The sequence below is a fragment of the Felis catus genome, chromosome D4 (assembly GCF_018350175.1).
Source record: "Felis catus isolate Fca126 chromosome D4, F.catus_Fca126_mat1.0, whole genome shotgun sequence".
NCBI classification, from domain to species: domain Eukaryota; kingdom Metazoa; phylum Chordata; class Mammalia; order Carnivora; family Felidae; genus Felis; species Felis catus.
The window spans coordinates 90,176,554-90,197,198 of NC_058380.1; the positions used below are offsets into that span (position 1 = coordinate 90,176,554).

The 20,645-nt window shown below is 53.5% G+C and overlaps 1 protein-coding gene across 7 annotated transcripts in view; it reads right to left on the bottom strand.

Annotated features, from left to right (window-relative positions):
- Window positions 1-468: 468 nt before the first annotated feature.
- The window catches only part of DDX31 (DEAD-box helicase 31), a 73,668-nt gene continuing 53,491 nt past the window's right edge, over window positions 469-20,645 (bottom strand). For 5 of the 7 annotated variants that reach the window (XM_045043405.1, XM_045043406.1, XM_023242915.2 and 2 more), the window contains 2 exons: window positions 17,668-17,836; window positions 469-2,034 (listed from right to left, as the gene is read on the bottom strand). In XM_045043405.1, coding sequence (XP_044899340.1) covers window positions 1,809-2,034; window positions 17,668-17,836 — 395 coding nt within the window. In that variant the 3' untranslated portion in view covers window positions 469-1,808. The remainder of the gene's footprint in view (window positions 2,035-17,667; window positions 17,837-20,645) is intronic. The other 2 variants (XR_006589035.1, XR_006589036.1) reach the window with 1 other exon arrangement.

Below are 20,645 nucleotides of genomic sequence, written 5' to 3' on the forward strand. Positions count from 1 at the left end.
TCTGTCAAGAGCCATAATAGGAGAAAGAGATTTATTTTAAGGTTATTTAAATTTAGATAATATTAACCCTAAATCTGTTAAATCCATGTTTCTTTATTAACTGGGGGTAATATATTGATTCTACTTAGAAAGGGGCCCACAAAGCATCTATGGCAAGAAACCCTCACCTAAGTGTTTGCAAATTAGGCTGAAGTTCCATCTCCAAATTCTAGTCCCTTACACCCTCTGCCGGGAAGGTTCCCGAATGCCACCGCCCCAGGAATGCAGGGCCCAGTCGACCTCTGGAGGAATGAGTGCATGGGGGGTGGGGGAAGCAGGGCTTCTCTTTGATCCTCCCCAATCACTGCCTTTAATCCTGTTTCTCACACAGCTGGGTTTTGTCTGTAAAGTTTGATCCCTCCTTTTCTCATCCAAATCATGTGACCCATTACACACGGAAATAAAAGAAAGGTGGCAGATTTCCCCAAGTCCGCTTGACAAGTGCTACAGGGCTTTATTATTACTGTTGTTGTTAGAAACTTCACCAACCGCCCCTAAGAATTCGTATGTGACAGCCCTCGTGAGAAGGTCATATTTTCCCTCCCGCAGAGGATTAGTGCTCACTGGGCTCACACTCGCCCTCTCCCTGGGGCCTCTGGTGTCGGTGCGAGCTACCCTCCACTGCCAAAGAGGGTCAGAGGCAAGGACGCTGGCCCCTCTGTGGACCCTGCAGACCGCCCATCTCGCAGCACTCTCATCCGCTCCTGGCCACTTGGTTCCTGTGGATCTGGAGGGTTGGTTACTGAAGTGGGGGCCTCATCATCCATCACAGGAGTTGGAAGACCAGGAATCCCCAGAAGGCGGAGAGAACAAAGCACCTCCCGGCACAGAGGTGCTGAGCTCTGGCCCTTCTCCTTCGGAAGCCTCTGGAATCCCCGCGTCCAAATCTGGCAACCGGTCCGCGTCCAAATCTGGCAACCGGTCCGCCCCCGGGGGGCCGCTTTCAAACCTCCGGGGCAGCACACAGTGGGGGAGGGGCAGCTGTGACCTGGGCCACACTACAAGGACACCCGGACCCCAGACTTGAAGGCAAGATGGGACTCGATGGGAGAAAATGCTCGGGAGACTGGTGCCTTTTGACTTCAAAGGCAAAGAATAGAAAGGCAACAGTAAAAAGCATAAATAAATAAAAAAGGCACCAGTAAATCCATCAGCCACGAGACAGGAAGTTTTCCGTGGACATAAAAGAGGCGGCCAGGCACGTGAATGCGATGTGGGGCCTGGAGCTGCCTGCGGACGGACCGGAGGCTTCCGACCCACGCCAAAACCAGTCAGCCCTCTGAACAAAGCACTTGTACATCGAGAAAACGTGTTGATCTTTACCCTCTTCTTTAGCAAATTGCATCCCAGTTTTAAAAACGCTATTTTATAAAATTCGTGTTAAGCAATGTGTTGACGGGGCAACTAAAGTAAAACGTTGAGACACCTTCAGAACACTGTCACCAGGAGGCAGGACGGGGCCCTCCCGCTATCACTCACACCACCAGGCTCTTGCTGGAGGCTGGGGGTGGGGGGGGAGGGTGCGGCTCTCGTGCACTGATTGGCTGGTCTACACTATGCTGACCCCCGCCCCCCACGGGATAAGGGCCTGGCTTCTCTGGGTCAGGGGCTTGTCTTCAGGGCAAGGGGGGGGGGGGGGGGCGGGCACCAGGCTTTCCCACAATGCTCCTGACAAGAACAGGGCAGGATCCACCCCAAGCCCCAGGCCTGTGGAGGCAGAGCTGAAAACAAAAAACCAAAAAACTTTTTTGGGAAGTCTCGGCCCCCAGTCAGTCTCTCTGGGTTTTTCCGTTGCACGGAGAGCGCTGCTTCTGTTTTCCCACGGCCGAGGCTGGGCGCCCGGTGCGGATGGCTCTGCATGGCTGGCTGCCGGGCGCCGCGTGTTTGTTTTGCTTTTTGACCTTGGCGACGCTGGCCTCAATCCCACTTGAGTATTCTGAACGCAAGATTTCGGCAAGGCGGTGTTTACCCCGGGTCTTCTTATGAAGGTCAGGCCTGAAGAAAGTAACACAGCAGAGGGGGGAAAGGAAACTTTATTATTTTTTTCTTTCCCATTTGGAAAGAGGCTGGTGGCAGCTGGTTCCGAGACTGTGGAACTGACATTTTTGTATTAACAGAAGTACAATCCCTTCAATAGTGCTTGTTTTGATATTCTATGCACCAGAAGATTAGATACGGCGCTGACAGATTTTCATAACGGTGGCAAAATATCATGGCATTTTTAAAAGTGAGGCTTTGTTCTGTGTTGTTTTCACGGAAAAAAAGAACGATACGCACTCACACTCTGATGGCAAACGAAGTGTATGATACAGCAGTTTGCCAAAGGATGGGGGGAAAAACCCGCCTTGAAACTCAACGACATACAGCGGGTGAAAGCCGGCCAGCAACTCTGGGCAAGTAAGCCCCGTGTAGGTCAAAGCCCCGTCCTCCTGACGGGGCCCACACAGCGCCCGGGGGTGGGGTGTCGGTCGCAGACACCTCTTCGCTGACTGAAGAGCCTCCTGTAGATATTTTTGACCTTGAAAACCCCAAACCCAGGGTCTGCATGGGCCGACGGGACGGCATCTGCCAGACCCACCGCTCTCCACCGACCACAGGCATGGGTGCGGAGCGAGAGGGAGGGCTCCCTGCCCCAACCCACGAGGAAAGTGCAAAAGGCTGAAAATCAATTTCAGGCGTTGAACACCAGTAACTGTTTTCAAGAGACAGCAGCCTCACCATTTGATCAGAAGATCAGAGGGAGAAATTGGTAGAAGTTCAACTGTACACAGGAAGAATGATTATGAATGTCTAAGAGTAAACGTTTCCCAGGACAGGATTTTAACCCAAATAAGAGCAAGACAGCCATACCACTGAACCCACACTGCTATGCCGGCCGTTCCCTCAACTCCCGACAGCGGGGTCTTAGGGTTCTTGCAAAGGCACACGTCGCCCTCTGCAACGTATAGTTACGGCGTTTTCTTGGTAATCGTCGCAGCTCAAGTGGACTAAAGTTGTGCTCAAAATAGAACGGAACTCCTTGAAAACTCAAGAATTAGCAACGGGATCACTACTGCGCTCCTGAGCTGGCAGGAAAGGTGGTGGAGTCCCGTGACAGCGCTGGACCAGGCTAAGGCAATTACACCGAATTCCTCCACAGGGCAGGGCTCAAGCAACGGTGGTGCGACAGGCCTAGCATGGTTTTCTACCAGGACGCACAGGGAAAAACACGGTCACCCTTTGTTGGGAAAAAAGGTCTGAGAATACGTTAATGGTAAGACTTTGTCATAAGGGTGCACGGATGCGTCAGTGACAGTGCCCTGCGAGACTGGGAGCAAACAAGGAAGTACTTTCGGGGTTCCACAGTCATGCCGTCCACCGGACAAGGGAGGTATGACAGGAGCCTCGTTTCACAGACAAGGAAACTATTCTGGAGGAGCGTTAAGTACTTTGCCCAAGACCATCGAGCTCGTAGGTGCAGCAGTGGAGATGCAAACACAGGTCGGATGGACTCAGGCCTACGCTCCTCCCAGCAGGCTGCGGGTCCAGGGACAAACACTTAGGAAGATCTGGCAGGAGCCAGGGTGGCAGAGAACCACGGCCAGACACGGGGGAGTTCTGTGCTCACATGAGAATGTTGCAGGGGGACGGTGGGGGCAGCACCTGGATGACAGAGGAGGAAGGGGCAAGTGGGGACAAAGAGGAGAGCTGACGACGGAGGAGGCCGAATGACACAGCTCAGGCTCTCCGCTCGGTCTCCTCACCTGAACAAAGGGGACGATACTTAGAACAAAGCTCACAGGTGCTGGAAGGATTAGAGACGCACAGGCGGCTAGCGGGTGGCTGGCATGTGGATTTCGGTCAATCAGTTAAACATGAGGAAACTGAGGTCCGGAGGTGCCAACCGAGAGGCTCTCCAAGGCCACACGGGAGCCAGGCCTGACCCCGGGGGCCCTTGATGCCCAGGCCGGGGCATTTGGGGCTGCACCCCCTTCTCCTGCAGGGCACTCGTCCTAACTCCCCGGGGTGGTGGACCGTGCACCCTGCTGGGCCCGGCGGAGGGGGCCGCACCTGGGGGGGGGGGGAGGGGCTGGCGCGTGGCTGGGAGGCGGCGGGAGCCAGGCCTGCAGCTGAGGGCACTAAACTTGTTCCAAACTGAAGGCTGCCAGTCCTTGTGCTTGTAGTTTATTTTTAGTCGGGTTACATGACAGACGGAGTGAGAAGGTTCTGACAGGAAGAAATGCTTCCTCTTCCCTGTTTGAAGCCAGGTACTCACAATGTGTATAATTTTAAATCTAACAACCCGAGTTTCAAAATATGCAAAATTTCAGTCAAAATATCCTCCCCAGCATCGGCTCTGTGGCTGCTCCTGCCACCGCTAAAGCAAAATAAATAACCAGAACCTGACCGGGGCGATTGAGACCCTAACCGCCGACAGAGCAGGCACAGACAGCCGGAGCGGCACCCTTGCAGGCTCAGGCGCAGGCCGGCGGTCCTGCAGACGGAGCCGGAGGGACGGTGCGGGAGACCACACCGACGGGGGCACCACACGGGCGCCCTTCCGTCCCCGTCCCTCCCCAGACACATACAGCTGGGTCCCGGGCAGCGCGAGGTCCCTCCCGCCCGGCGGGTGCAGCACGGCACTGAGTGGGCAGGGTTATTAAGGACCTTCGGGTCCACACCGTGGTGGGGGACACGTTGGAAGTGCATCTGGGAGATGGTCCTGCCCGCCTTCAGCTTCTGAGCTCAAAACGTCCTATCTTAGCATCTCCTTCTAGGCAACGTACTTTCGACCTGGGACCCAAACCCAAGCTCCGAGGCTCCTGGTGGTCCAGAGGGCAAGCGGGGTTTCGTCTTTCAGACCCAGACCACCTCCCCAGGACCCGAACCTCAGGGTCGACCCCGCAGGGTTTTCCCCACCGCTGTGGGAGCAACAGGACCCAGCTGGCTATCTGCTGTTCCTTTGTTCTGAGGCCCAGTGCCGAGAAGGCAAAGTACAGATGGGAAGGTGGAACGTTCTAAACCCAGGCCCGCGCTGGGCGCATGTGGCCTCTGGACTCCTTCTCCTGCCAAGCTGCACTTCTCCCAGGGACTTGCCAACTTTCTTGCCCTCCTTGCCCTCCAAATACTCAAACCCCTCTCAAATGGACTTCCCAGTCCACCAGAGTAATCCCGCAGTTACCAAGCAACAGATCAGTTTATCTAACCACAGGGAACTCCCTTGTAGTGAAGGCTGAATAACCCCCCTCGGTTACCAGGCTGGATTACCCTGCAGGATGGGCAGATGCCACTTTCACTGCCAATAAGGTGAAATCACAGCCTAATTAGTAAATCAATATGCCCACTAGGGTGACCACTGCAGAAGAGGGGCCTCAAGCTTCCCCAGGTAGGAAGCCGCCCCAGCTCAGGATTGTGCTCATGGCATCCTCTTACAGGACAGAGTTTTTCACTTTACCTTCTTTAATTTATGTACTGTCAGGTCAATCGGTATTTTCTTTTACTAAGTTTTACAGCTTTAGGATCACGCTTAGAAGCCTTCCTCATGCTAGCGTTTAAAAACGTACAGGCAGGGGCGCCTGGGCGGCTCAGTCGGCTAAGTGTCCAACTCCTGATTTCAGGTCAGGTCATGATCTCACGGTTCACGGCATGGAGCCCTGAATCGGGCTCTGCGGTGACGGCGTGGAGACTGCTTGGATTCTCTCTCTTCCCCTCTGCCCACCTCTCCCCTGCTCATGCTCGGTCCCCCCCCCCCCAAATAAATAAATAAACATTAAAAAAAATGTTCAAGCATATTTTTCTTTAGTCTGCTACTGCCTTCCGTAATTCCATCTAGATTTTATTCTGGTTTAACTATTCCTTCCCAACAGTTATCCACAATAGTCACTGGACCATAAATCTGCTCCCCAGGACTTGAAACGCACCCCTGTGACTCTCTCTGATGCTGAGAACACTTCCTGTAGGCGACACTCGAAGAGATGATGAAAATGACAGTGGCCAACACTGAAGAGATCTACCAAATACATCAAAACAACACGTGAGCAAATACCACTGACGGGGGCGGTGAAGGGACTTAAAGATACAACAAGTCAGTCTTTCAAACTGGCCACCGACCTCCATGATGATTCTCCTGCCGACACTCCCGTGGCGCTGTTCTCGGCACTGGACAGGTGTGTAGCTCGTCTACTTCACCCACAACCCCACGAAACGGCTACAGTTAGCACCCCCACGTTACTGGTGAAGGAAGAGAGACACAGGGGAGGGAGGTGGCGCCCAGGGTCACAAACCAGTGACGGAAGAGCAGGGACCCCAGTCCCGGAAATCTGACCCCGTGACTCGTGCACTTAACCGCCGTGCTGTTAGGTTTCCACCAAAACCAGAAGCAAGCCTCCTGCACAAGATGTTTTTATGCCAAGACAATGTTCATGTTATCTCAAAATCTCAAAGATTCTTGGCGGCCCTGACGGAGTGCAACTGAAAAAGTGAAGGTTGAATTAACTTAGGTGAGAAACGGCAGTTTAAAAAAAATCACACGATTTGTTCAATTCCATCACAGACACCAAGAAACCCATATAAGTATACTCGCCGTGGAAGTCTGCAGGGTATAAAAACTGTGACTCAAGGTTAACTTGGATTGTGATTTTTAAGCTTTTCTCTATTTCCTGAATTTTTACAATGAACGTGTATTATTTTTATGACCATAAAGAACAGTGAAAATCAAATGGTCGAATTTTGCCCTGTGCCAAAATATCCAAGCCTTTTAACTTTTACTTATCAAAACCTCTTTGCTTTTCGCTTTTAGTTTGTTTGATTTTGTGTGAGAGTTTTCTCTTAAGACAGAAACAGACAGACTGAGGAGTAGTAAAATGTACTTATTCTCTGATCTGAAGGATTCTTTCTGCATGTCAGCAAATGACCTAGGGACACAGTGAGAGAATCCCCCCTGCCCCTCCCCCACACACCAAGGACTGAGGGAAGCAAGCCCCCCAACTGGAAGGAAAGCCTGGGTCCTAAGCGATGCCAGTAGGAGACGGCGATGCTTTTAGAAGGCCTGAGGCAGACTCAAAAGCTTCCCCGTTCCCGCCTCGCCCTCACGGGTGAAGGAAAGGCAGCAGTGTCTGAGTGGGGTTTTGGTGGCTCTCGGATGACAGAGTCGCACACAACTCCAAGGAGAATCTGACAGGCAGTCCCTCCGGTGCAACCGAGCAGCTCAGGTAAGGAACCCGCTAGTGTGGGTGGTAATTCAGCCCACACACTATCAAGCCTTTCACGGTCACTGAAGGAAAAAGCAGCTGTATCAAGCCTCCTTTAACCTGTGGGTTCTGTTTCGGCAGAGATGTAAGCTGGCGGGCGGACCGTCTCAAGGACGCTTTCTTTGTGATTTCCTAGGACCAGACCAACGTTAGCTTCGGTAAGACTACCGGGGCCCCAGAAGACGCCCTACCCCAGGTGAGCCATGCTGTGGCGGATGGTCACTGCAGAAAAGTACCCGAGAGTGACTCTGTGGACACAGAGATTGATAAAAAACGGGTTTCCGCCTTACATCCAAGAACAAGACCCAGTGAAAAGCAGAAAAGAGCTCTGAGCCCCGGGCTGGGGGCAGGCATGCTGCCAGGCCACGCAGGTCACAGGCAATCAATACATCGACGTCATGATCGATTTTGCTGCCCGGCAGAGCACGCACAATGAAAGAGAGGACAGAGATAATGTTCAGAGGTAGCAGAGGCCTAAAAGGGAAGAGAGAAATCAGAATCCAGAATTGGACGGGAACCTCAAGATTATTTGCCCAAGTGGCAGAAACCGTTAGAACAGCTCTGGCAGGACTTGGGCCCGGACATCACCAGGCAGGGTGGCCATGCCTAGCCGATGTCCCCGTGGAGTCAACAGCTCTCTCCAAGCTTAGGTTCCCCCCCATGTCAGAAAGTGCCTCCACCTACAGGCCTAACGGGCATGACCGAGTGCTTGACACGTTTTAATTCTCGGTGAAAATATGACGATGGAGAAATACCAAGTGGGCATGGAAACAGTCAGGTGTGTCTGTAACCGGTCTGACTACATCCTAAATGTGCTGCCTGAGACTGATAAGCTGGGGACAGCATTTCAGCACCAAACCCCAGAGCTCAGCCCTGTGGGCCCGTCCTGTTTGACATGATCGATGTCTTGGATGATATTATGAGGCATATTTGTCACATCGGCAGATGAAAAGCAGCCTGCAGGGACAGCGGACACCCTGGACGACAGAACACCTGCAACACCCTGGCAGGCCAAAGGGACAGGCCTTGGCTAAAGGGTGAACAACACCGGGGCACGTGCACCGTCCTGCTCTTGAGGCAGAGCAGCTGGGTGGTTTGAACTCTCACACGTGCAAACAGGGACTCGGTTGGCCAGTTTCAACCTGAGCCCCAGGACGGCCCAGATGCCAACAATGCGGGAGGCCTGGAGCCAGGAGGCCAGGGTGCTCGGTCGCACTGAGGGAGCCAGGCCGGTGCCGAGCCCCGTGTGAGTGGTAGCCGCGGTCCCTGCTCCCACCGTTAATAGGCCAATAGACGTGATCGCTCTCCTCTTCTGTGCTGGTCCGTCTCTCCCGCACGTTTGGGTAGTTCCATGACCCGGATTTGGAAAAGAACCCCGGCTGGGAGAAGAGCCGCCCAGAGGACGGACTGTGACGGACGAGCAGCTGGGGATGCTGGCGCCGCGGGGCAGAGCCAGCCCCTCTGACGGGGAGGACCCCGGGGCCGTCCTGCACGGGCTGTGGGGCTGAGTCTGGCCAAGGCCCTATCTCTCCCCGGGGCCAGTCTGCTCACTCTCAAAAGGATTCAGGGAACTAATGAATCGAGGTGCTTCTCACAGTGCCTGTTGTGAAAGCCCCCATCCAGCGTTGACTGTTATTGTTATTAACAGTATGGAAAAGAGGAGAGGCAGGAGATAAGGAGCCATCATCAGATACCCGACACGTGTCATGTGGACCAGGGACGGCTTTGATCAACGATAACAACACCTTGTATTTTTGTTTGCATATCATGCACATTCAGCATTAGAATCTCACAGAGACCACAGAGTGGAAAATGAAAGTGGTCCATGGGGGCTCAACTTCAGCAGCTCTAACGGGGAGCCGAGTCCCCCCTGTGCAGGTGGCGAGCACCCACGGCTGGGAGGCCTGGAGCAGAGGCCTTCAGGACCCAGGAGCCATGCAACAGGCAGGTCAAGGGCAGAGTGTGGTGGGAGCCCTCGGGAAGATTTCCCATAAGCGCTCACCCCTCTTACAGACTCAGAGAGGGGGAGTCCCGGGGGGGCGGGAGAAAGCATTTACCGAGCAGCCACCCCAGGCTCAGCACCGGGCTACATGTCCGGAACCCTTCTGCACACTCCAGGGCCCTGAGGGCTGCACGACGCAGGTTCGTTGTTGCCAGGGCTGGGATCAAGCTGGGGACACCTGACTTCAGGCCCAGGCACTGCACCCTCTGGACCTGAAAGGACACCAGGGAAAAAGCGGGATCCAGATCCTCCCTGCGATCATCTCTTATCAGAGATCTTTCGAGGCAACTGCCCTGCAAACATAAAGCTTCCACCACCACTCTGGGGTTGCTACCCTGACGGTTTCACATCAAGTTCTCGCACATACGTAACCAAATGGACTCCTGCTTTAAGTCCGTTTCTTCGGTTACAGGAACAACTGCTCACACAGGAAAACACCCGCGGTGGGGCTCAAATACTTACTTTGCCCAACACCAACTCTAGAAACTGGAACCTTCTACAAGGGGTATGTGAGGCAGCAACAAAGTGCTGGGATGTGAGCTCCAGGCTCTCTCAGACTCGGGGCCAGGGGAGCAGGCACGCCCCCTTTCCCCTGGGTTCGCGGGACCGGCCCGGGGCTCAGCGAGACACACACAGGGCCTCAGCAGAGCCGAGGGCGCACGGAAGCCCTTAAGGGTCCCACGCCACTGCTCAAACTGCATCCCTCCTCTCGATTACTAACTAGTTAAGATGTTACTCTCCACTTCAGACCGTGGCTCTAACACCAGGGCCAGAATGAAAGGGACATCTGGAAAAGACGTAGAGTCATTTCGTGATGGGCTACAGCAGGACGCACACCTTCCTACTCAAAAAGGGGCCCGTGGACCACGGGGATAGATCAGAGGCATGGGTCACCCCAGGAGGGGTGAGGAGGGGTTCAGGGTGACGTGTAGCAAGGGAGAGCTGGGACCGTCACGTTCTTTCCTAGCTCTCCGATGGCGCGAACCAGGAGAGCTCCGAGCACGGCCAACGTAACGAAGAGCCGGGCATTCTCCTGTTGCCCGCAGCCTCGACTGCCGTCCGCCGACTCATGCTGGGCCAGCTGCGTCTTCCACCTCCGGTGCCTGGAAGGCTCCAACAGTGAACGAACGTGACGGCCCGAGCACCCTCCCAGGAGAGGCCGGCTGGGTTCCTGTTCTTTGTTATCAGCCTGGCCGCTTGACTGAAAACACACCCTGTGGTTCCCGCTGTCTGCAGGTGACCCAGGTGTGGAGAAAGAGCAGGGTCACCGTGAAATCCCTCTAATCGCCTCATTAGCCGGGTGGGGATGAGGGTGTGTTTGTTCCACGAAGAGGCACAGGGCTGGTAATTGCATGGTGTCAGAGGGAAAGAAATAGTGGTAGCAGCAAAAGGCCAAATGTAAAAGCTGCGTGTGCACAGCAGTAATTAAGCCAAAGCCCGGAAAGGCAGGGCCCACGGTGCCTGAGCGGAGAGGAGGGAAGGGAATTATAACTGGATCTGCACCGCGTGACCCGAGTGGAAGAGGCAGGCCCTCCACGGGAGCCTGTGCCCACACCGTGCCGCTTCCTGGAGCTGCCCGTGCCCGTGATGAGCTCACTAACCTACAGGCGGCTCACTGACACGCAGTCCCTGAGCAAGGACTCTGCGCCGTGCTGTGTTTCCCACCAGAAGGGACGTGGCCACGTCCCACAGAACTTTTCCTGTCCCCTGGCCCCGTCTGGACAAGAGTATATTCTCCTCCGTACAAATGTCCCACAGAGATAACGCAGTGTGGACTTCAAAGAGACCCATCCTGTGTGTGCCTTGCCAGAGAGGCCAGTAGAAGATGCTCCTGTCTACAATCCATGCAGCTCATCCAGGTTCTACGTTAAAATATTATTAATTAATCCTAACTTGAATCAGACATACACTCGGCCAGCATCTGGCTGTCCTCCTACCTTAAGGAGGACACCCCGTCGCCCGCTCCGAGGACCTGGCTCTACATTTTTGAGAACTGTTAGTCAACTTATGACCACCTCCATCCCCCTCTTCAGGACTTGAGACTTTACTGAAGCACGGTCTCCAGGGATGGGGCCTGGGCACCTGTATTATATATAGCTCCCCAGGGGAGTCTGGCAGCAGACTCTGCTCCCTTGCTCCACAGGACACCTTCTGCCCTTGAGGCTACCTCTGGCGGTCCTTAGCTGTTTCCCCTGGTCTCCAGGCTGAAGCCGGGTGATCTGACCTTCCAGTGGGGCGTCTGCTCTGGTCCTGTGGAGGCAGGGCAGAGGCCCCAGCCCTGAACCTGCTCACGCCCATGCTATGTGGGCTGATCCCCAAGCCGCCTCCACCCATGAAGTCAGGGACACTGGTTCAGAGGAAAGTGGCCCCGTCTTGTTCTCCCGGGACAGCCTGGCTGAGTGCAGTGTGCTCTGAAAAGCAGGTGTCCCCCTACCCCCTTGCAGGATTTGCTGTTTGCTGGGTCCACTGAACAGGCAAGAGGCATTTCCCTCTTTTTCTTATCTTTCTTTCCTTCCCACTGTGCCCTTCCTCTCAGCATTACAGGCCGCCAGCAGGTTCTGTTTATCTATCCACGTGGTGCCGGGCACCACGGGAGCTGCTGGGGATGAGAGGAGAAAAACCAGACAGGGTCTCCACCGCAAGCTGCACTCGAGAGATGGACACGCGCCACCCGCACACACAGACGGTGGTGTGGGGTGAGGGAAGGCTGAGGTGCCAACCCGGGCAGGCGGCCCAGAGAAGACCTCCTCGCAGGAGGCACTGAGTCCAAAGACGGAAAGCAGGGAGAGGCCCAGGCCCCCCGGGCACTCGGCAAAGGCCCTGAGACAATGGGGAAAACGGGGGCCACGCAGGGCCGCTGAAGAGGGGGCTCGCCGTTGTCACTTGCCTTAGTCATCAGAGCAAGGAGATGCACCGAAAGGCTGGCGGCAAGGGCGACAGGTGAGGGTGTGGAGGCTCTGTGGCCTGGGGCCGGGTGGGAGAAGCCAAGGGAAGAGACCAGGAGGTGACCAGAGGGGTCAGAGGCAGTAGCGCTGCTCCGGATCTGACCCGCATGCAGGGGGTTCACACAGAGATCCCCACGTTCTCTAGCGTGGCTTTGTCTCGCCTCTGATCTCATGTTTGGCCAATCTTTTACAGAATAACTGGCTCAATGAGATTGAGAGAATTTTCACAGTGGGCAAGATTCCAGGTGTGCCTTCAGCTAATTAAGTGATACGAGGGAGGTTGTAAATGCCACATAAAAATTGGCAGGCAAGCTGCTCCTAATGATGAGAATATTGCTTTACAGGAGGTGCAGCTGCAGCTTCTTGATGCCCGTCTTGGAGCGGACCGGTTCCACGTTTTCAAGGTTGTTCCTGATGCGACAAGCTCAAGGGTGCTGAAAAGCTGACCGCTTGACCGCACTTCCCACTCCCCGGCCCAGGATACTCACAGGTGCGGTGAAGGCCGGCAGAAAGAACCACCAGCACTGTCACCGCCACGTGCTCCCGTGTGTTCACGTCTGACCCCGTGTCGATGCTGGACACTCACCACCTGGCGTGGTCCTCACACAGCACTGTGAGGCTCCCGTGCCCGTTTGGGAAGCCAGGGGACTAGGCAGAGAGTCGCCGAGTCACTTGTCCCAGGGCAGACAGAAGAGGCTCAATCCCGGCTCAACCCGTGTGGCCCTCCCTTGGGCGGCACCTAAGAATCAGAGGCCCTAGAGCACCAGTGAGGACGGGAGCCCTTCGCAGTTACCGAACGGCCACTGGACAGGCGACGGTGGCAGTCAGAACAAGTGACAGGGCAAAGGCTTCAAAAAGGAAAAATGCCCCGAGTGGGGCTGTGCAAAACCTCCAGTTTGAACGTTAATGCTAAAATCTGTGACAATTAGGATGAGAAAACTCTGGCAGGCACCTCCACACGAGGACGTCTACTTGGTGTAGAGAAAACACTGGATCTAGAACTCCGGGGGGACAGATGCTCTGCGGTGCCCGGGTGCCGGGGGTTCTGACCCGAGGCCAGGACCCAGGGGAGCCAGCCCCGTGTACCCTCCTGTCACTGACCACGGCCCGCCGAGCACAGGCCCGGCACACCCAGACCCAGTAGTTAAGGGTTAAGAGATCCTTCATTTTAGATGGTTTACCTGTTTGGTAAGAGCAGGAACTTCGTGGTCACACTTTGACCGGGCTGGCTTGAGCACATGTGTATGGTGCCTCTGGGGGGCTCAGTCAGTTGAGCAACTGACTTCGGCTCAGGTCATGATCTTGTGGTTCGTGAGCTCGAGCCCCACATTGGGCTCTCTGCTGTCTGTGCGGAGCCTGCTTCAGATCCTCTGTCCCCACCCCCCCCCCGCCCCTCCCACACTGGCACGCTCTCAAAAATAAGCAAACATTTAAGTGAAAGAGAAAAAGGAAATGTGCATAAATAAAACTGCATTTCTTTTAAGAACAGCCAACAACTTGGACTGTTGTTGCTCTACTAATTCTAAAAGGAGGGAGCCGAGAACAGAGGAGCCTAGTTATTGGATTACTGATAAAGGCGACATCCAAGATGTTTCTAGGCACGAAGGAAAACATCAGAAAGACACAGGTGGCATAAGCCAGGGGTAGACAAGTCTCGGGTAGCTACAAATTACATCGTTGGGGCAGAGCAGTGCTTTCATGATCACAGCACAGAATTCACGAGATAGTTGGTTAAAAACAGCAGACTCGCTCTCTCGTACTGTTGCAGTAGCACTGACACCGTAACGCATTGTATTCTTGAACCACTCTCCACAGCGTGTAAGGGAGGTGAGGAACTCGCAGCCCCGCACGGCGGGCCTGCTCACTACTCGTGTGTGTCACCGCCTAGACAGACAGACGCCCTGGCCGACAACACCACTCTGCCCTCCCGAAGCAGACGGTACCGGGTCCCCCCGTCTCCTGGGAAGATGGAAATTTTGGAAGGTATGTTATCTTTGCTTCTCAGGAACCGCGGAATCTACCAAGCTTCAAAATCAGAACCGCGTTTCACAGAAGGAAAATGCTGTGTTTGTGATGGATGTTGCTAAGGGGCCATTCAATATTTTACCAACAGCACCGACTCCCTGTGTGCACGTCTGTGTCGGTGTTTGGGGTGGGGGGTGGGGGGCTGTCTTGGCAGGTCTGTGTGTCGGTGTCAGAGGAGTTTTGTAACTACGACTGCATCTGTGTGCAGGGGAGAAGCATTTTGTGTTCCCTTTCAGAACTAAGGACTGAAAAGCGGATACAGACCTGGTGATAAAGATCTCATTTGGGGAATGTTATCCTTTTTTTTGTCTCAACAGTGGTCAAGTAAAGGAATAAAGGCATACGGATGAGATAAAACTTCCCTTTGTCACTGCGTGGAAACCATCTCCTTAGCTAACCTGCCCTTGCTTCATGTTTTAACACCCAGACGAACCCCTTGTTTGGTGCATGACGAGGTAAGATAGGATTCTGCTCACAGTGGCATGGATTTGGTCCACAGGTATCTGAGGTCTGCATACAACGTAGAGCTACTCTAGGCAGTTAACCCCATGACACAGAATGCAGAATAATTTGGAGAATTCAGTGCTCCAAATTGGTCCACCCCAGGAAAGCAGAAGGAACCACTCCCTTTCTTGACAGATGGATTTCAGAGGAGACGCCTGAGCTCAGAACAATCACTGTGGCCACAGCATAACTCTCTGCACTTTGTGGTGTTTAACGGACTTTTCTTCCCAGTCCTCAAAAAGCAGCAACTGGCATTTGCTTGAGCCCTGACTGAGGCGCGGAAAATCTGTCCCGTCTTCTCTGCCGCTCACCCTGACCACAATTATACGGTCCGTGTGCACATTAGCTGCCAAGTCATTCTTCTTCCAGGAGTGACAAGATTCTCCCCCCCCCCAAAAAAAAGGTGCCTACTGTATCCTTGAGCGCCGTCTGCGTTCGCAAGGCAGGGGTGAGGTGGGAGGATGTAAGAGTGCAGCGAGAAATGCCTTCAAAAGAAGGGCATAACAACCGAAAAAGTAGCTGTAACTGAGTGGTGACATGGCCAGAACAGAGAGCGGTATTGTCACGGGCGGAGTAATCCTGTGACACACTGCTGTCACTCACCACCCGGCTCCCTGCCGCGCCAGCCAGACATCAAAGGCCGCCCCATACCATCTTACATGCTCTTTATCGGCTAATCAGCCCATTCTTCCCTAAATAAAGCCCTGTTAAATCCCCTGCTCACAGGGGTATGCTAGTCCTGGTGCCCATCTGCTAGCAGGGTCAGCCGAAGCAGGAGGCGGCGGCTTGCTCTCTCCCTAGTGGCTTCTCAAGGTAAGGACAATGCTGGCTGGCTCCGAGTCCCCCTCCCGACTGCCTCCCTGCCTTGCTGCTCTGCTTTCCAGGATCTGGGTAAGAGCTGCGGACGTCCCAGCCTGAAGAGCTGCTCTCTGGATTAACACTTGCTAATGAAGTTCCCACTCATAAAGGTAGATGAGCCGCTAACAATGAAATATCGGGACTGCACTGATTTGCGGGGATAGGAATCGGCAAGATCTGTGTTTCTCACCAGTGATCAACTGGCAGGAGTGTTCCGATCTTCTCGAAGTGCCAACGTTTTAGAGACGGTGGCAGGATGGCCCGGCTTCCAGATCACTAGGAGGTCCCCCTCAGACCTGACTGCAAGCCTCACACACTCGAAACCAAAGTGGGCACGCGGAAATACCAGCTACTTCCGACCCCAGGGCAGCAACCTGACTCTGGTGCACAGCCGTCGTACATCTGAGGCGTCTTCTACCTCCCGGGAGGACGGGCAGAGAAGTCTCTAGCCACAGCCCTGCCCAGGACAGGTAGCAGGGGCAGCGGGCAGTACCCTGAACCTCAAAACCGCCTGGAAGACACGAGAGCTGGATGTGTCTTAGCCTTGTCTGGGCACGCATCAACAGCGGCATGTGAACTACCTGCCTGACAGAATTACTGAGGTACGGTCCTACAGGAGAGGTGTTAATACAAGAAAAAAAAAAATCAAGCATCTAAAAATTCCAAAAATGGGACTAGAATTAGGCAAACTTTATCCATTACTAAGAGCCTTGTAGGTGCCACACCCTGAACAGATCAGGTTGGATGTTCCAGAATCTTAACCCATCTGGTTTCCAGATTTCTGTCCTAAGGTGATTCATCTGTGCGGCCCGTCCTAATGCTAAGTCTCAAAACAACCTTGTGAAATAGCTACAAAACACTGATTTCCTTCTCCTTGCTGTAGCTGAGGAAACTGAGGCTCTGAGAAGTAAAGCAAAGATACGGCCCAAAGCTCAGAAGCTCACATCAGAGCGGAGCTGGAACTGAAGTCCAAGTCCCCTGCATCTAAGACCAGCGATCGTTTCCCTACAACAGGCGGTCCACTCTGCCTTTTGTCACTGCATCCAGAGAACCTGGGCCCTGACAAGTGATGGTGCACGAGCAAGCGGGCATGTGGCGGGAACTCGCAGGGAAGTGTGGCACGCCCCCAGATTCTCACAGTCAGGGCAAGTGTACTTTGACATTTGTAATTCATAAGCAAATAAAGGATGTGCAATGCAAAAGAATTATCCAGAGCATTCAAGGATTCTCTGCTTGTTCAGTGTTTCCTTCCCACTCACATGCTGCACAAGTGGTGATGGCAGTCCGTCCCTGAGTTCCCATGCAAGCGGTCCATGGCTCCTGCAAAGGGGCTGGGTCCTTTTACAAATGTCTTTTGCTGAGGGGAATCATCTCAGGACCTCCTGGAACTGTGGAGGTGGACCCAGAGCCCAGCCTCCGACCTGCAGGGCAGCGCTCTTCACTCTCACTAGGACCTCTGGACAGTTTACCACGTGCCTTTGAGAGAGGGTGAGAGTCTCACGCTCGCACCGGCCTCTGCCCTCTGTGGGCGCTTGGCACCAGACGCACGTGTCAGCACCAAGGAGAGCGACCAGTGCAGTGAGTCCCCACGCAGCCCCTCCCACCTCCCCAGGACAGGACCAAACTGATTTCACAGAACACACCAGAAGTTTTCGTACAAGTCCTGGGGGGCTGTCCAGGGTGAACCACAGCACATCTGAAGCTCCGACTCCAGAAAGGCCCCACGTTACTCTGCTGGTGGGCAGTGGAGGCAACCCAACCAACAGGTTTGTCTTGCTGCCCCAATAAACCCCACCACCGTCTGGACCCGACAGGAGACACCATTGCATTTCTGCAGGTGCCTTAAAAACATTCAGATTAAGTATTTTTCCTCTCGTTCCAAGCACTTATCACACTTCGAGAGGGGCGGACACTGGTGACGATTCAGCACAAAACCCAAAGAGGGAAGTTTGCACCCATCACGCAGCAGCCTGCCCCACCACCGCCCTGCTGTTGTGTGCACAGAGCTCTCCAAACCCACCTCACTTCCAGCCATCTGTCCCAGGGCAAGTCCAACTCATCTTACCTGTTCAGGTTTCCTTTTCTTCTCTTTACAGCCGAGACACCAAGATTTTGGGGGGCATCTCTCAGCCCAAAGCTCTTAGCCACATGACCAAGGTGCAGCGATCGGACGTGGAAGATGTGCTTCAGCTCCCGGGGGTAGGTTGCATAGGCTCGAATGAAGGACTGCAGAGCTGGGAGGAAGAGGAGGGTGAGGGAGGCCGTCAGGATGGGGTCTCGAAGCGCCCGGGCCTAATGGCTGTCCTACGCACTTTATCTTGCCAGGCACCCTGAGACAGTCAGGACAGTACAACCTAAATCTATCCTGGTGTATTTTCTTTTTAATTCATCAAAAGAAAAATCTACAGGACACAAGTATCACTTGAGTAAACCCAAGAGAATTTCAGATTTTACTGTGTAGTGTGCAAGAACCCTAGAGGGCAGCGGCCCTCTTTTCTCCTCACTATGGTCTTGGGGCCTTGCACAGCAGCTGGGACACGGCAGCAGGCAGCTGGTCAGTGTTTGTCATAGAAACGAAAGACAGAATGAGTGAAGAAACCAAGACATGATCAATGTGGTATTTTCTCATGAAAAATGAAATCATCAGACTTTTATATTAGGAAAAAATTTTCCTAATTCAATTTATTTTTTCAATTGCTAACACATGCAAATGTTACACAATTCAAAAGGTTCCCATGGGTTTATTGTGCTTCCCATCACAGTCTGTTACTCCTGCTATAAATGTTCACGCCACAAGCCCCGCCTCCAGGGCCCCTATCCAGAGGGGTGACTCTTCTTCCTGTACTCCTGGGATTTTAAAACCAAATTCATTCCAAAGTACCCGAAACTGACTGCTAAAGGGCTTCTTACCCATTTGAAAAATGCATAAATAAGGAAACGCAGGGTGCCTGGGTGGCTCAGTCGGTTGAGCGTCTGACTCTTAGTTTCGGCTCAGGTCATGATCTCACAGTTTGTGTTTGAGCCCCGTGTCGGGTTCTGTGCTGACAGTGCGAAGCCTGCTTGGGATTTTCTCTCTCTCCCTCTCTCTCTCTGCCCCTCCCCTGTGCACACGCAAACTCTCTCTCAAAATAAACTTTAAAGAAAAAAAAAAAGGAAATGAAAAGTTTTAAAAAGGAGAAAGGCAGTTATTAAGTTTCTAAAAGAGCCCACAAAACAGTTCATTCCTTGAGAACTGCCAACAATTTAGAGATGTCCCCAGACACACCTTCGTGAAAGTTTCAGCCCTATTTTAAAGCTGAGAAAAAGGCCCCTGTTCTAGAGTCAGCACTGGCTGGAAAAAAGGCAGATGTGGTTCCCAGGAGCTTGGAGCCCTGGCTACACCTTTTTTCGGCGTTCCTCTGAGAAAAGAAAGCTGTCCCTCCACCCAGCTCCCCTCAAATACACCGCAATTCCGGTGAAAATCAAGTGTCTACCTCTCCTCACTCCAACAGGGCAGGAGGGGACGGCTCTGAAAAGACCCCAATACCGGCTCTTCCGGCGGCCAGGCCCGAGTCCAGCACCGCGCATCTCACGGAAGAGCAGGCGCTAAATACCAGCCTCTCTCGCCCTTGCTTGTTGAGCCACTGGACTGGCAAGTTTGCCCACAGCTTAGACGTAATATCCCAGCAGCACCTGGAGATTGGCGTTTATGAACAGTAATAAAAAGTGTCATTTTAGCAGATCAGCTGCTGGAAGGATCCTGGGAATCCATCAAAGCTCTATTTACTGAGTAAAGTGAACTCCTTTTCCCAATCGATGAGAAATAATAACCAAGGCAACTTGTCTGCACCCCTCTCTGAAATCTGTGCCTGCTTCCCCTTTTTAATAACCGGGGACCAGCTTTTCCAAGGGAAATCTCTAGCACTTCAAATGGTCTGCGCTGTTCGGAGGTTCTGACACCAGGTTCCAGACATGGAGCTACACACTCCAGTCTCAAGAAAGCCGCTCGGCTACCGCCCAGGAGATGCTCTACACCTCTTCTCTACACCCCTTTCTTTCCAGACCCTCCATATTTACTCTCCTCTAAAAACAAAAACAGACCGAAACCATGCCAAGTCAGGCCAAGCCAAAGAGTTTGCACTTTTACAATCTCAGTCCCCCGATCGCTGGCCCAGGCCTCCTCATGACCACCACTGTCCCACTTAGGCAGATCAACCTCCCATTCCCGCACCAATCCGAGGAGCCAAGGAGGGACAGCCTCTGTCTCAGAGACGTGGGTGCCCAGCTAACAAGTTTTCCAAGAAACGGCAGACGTGTCTTCTCCCTCCACAAGCGCTCAGGCAGCATTTCACACTGCATATGTTTACCAACCCTGCCTGTCCTTAAGGCTGTCTCACTGGGGACAATGGTACTGGGCTGTCCTCACATCCTTGAATGGACTCCCACGTTTTGATGGTTCAGAGAAGCAGGAATTTCAGGAGCAGCAGAAGCTGTCTGCAGACCCTGCCGAGGGGCGGTGTCAAGGACGGGTGGCGGAAGTGGGGGCTAGGGGACCCGGAGGAATGGGGAGCAGAGAAAGAAAGCATTTGCTTGAGATGGCGGAAGAAGCTGTGGCCACTTACAGCATGCGCTCCGTAGTCGCGGGCTCCCATCTCACAGCCGTAAGGGAGATGCATTAAGGGAAACCTATTTTATTTTATTTTATTTTATTTTATTTTATTTTATTTATTTATTTATTAAAAAAATTTTTTTTTTCAACGTTTATTTATTTTTGGGACAGAGAGAGACAGAGCATGAACGGGGGAGGGACAGAGAGAGAGGGAGACACAGAATCGGAAACAGGCTCCAGGCTCTGAGCCATCAGCCCAGAGCCTGACACGGGGCTCGAACTCACGGACCGCGAGATCGTGACCTGGCTGAAGTCGGACGCTTAACCGACTGCGCCACCCAGGCGCCCCAAGGGAAACCTATTTTAAAATACCCCACACGGACACCTCATCCTTGTTCATAAAATCAGATTTATTCTTGGACATCTGACCAAGAACGGTAGTATCTTACGGATGA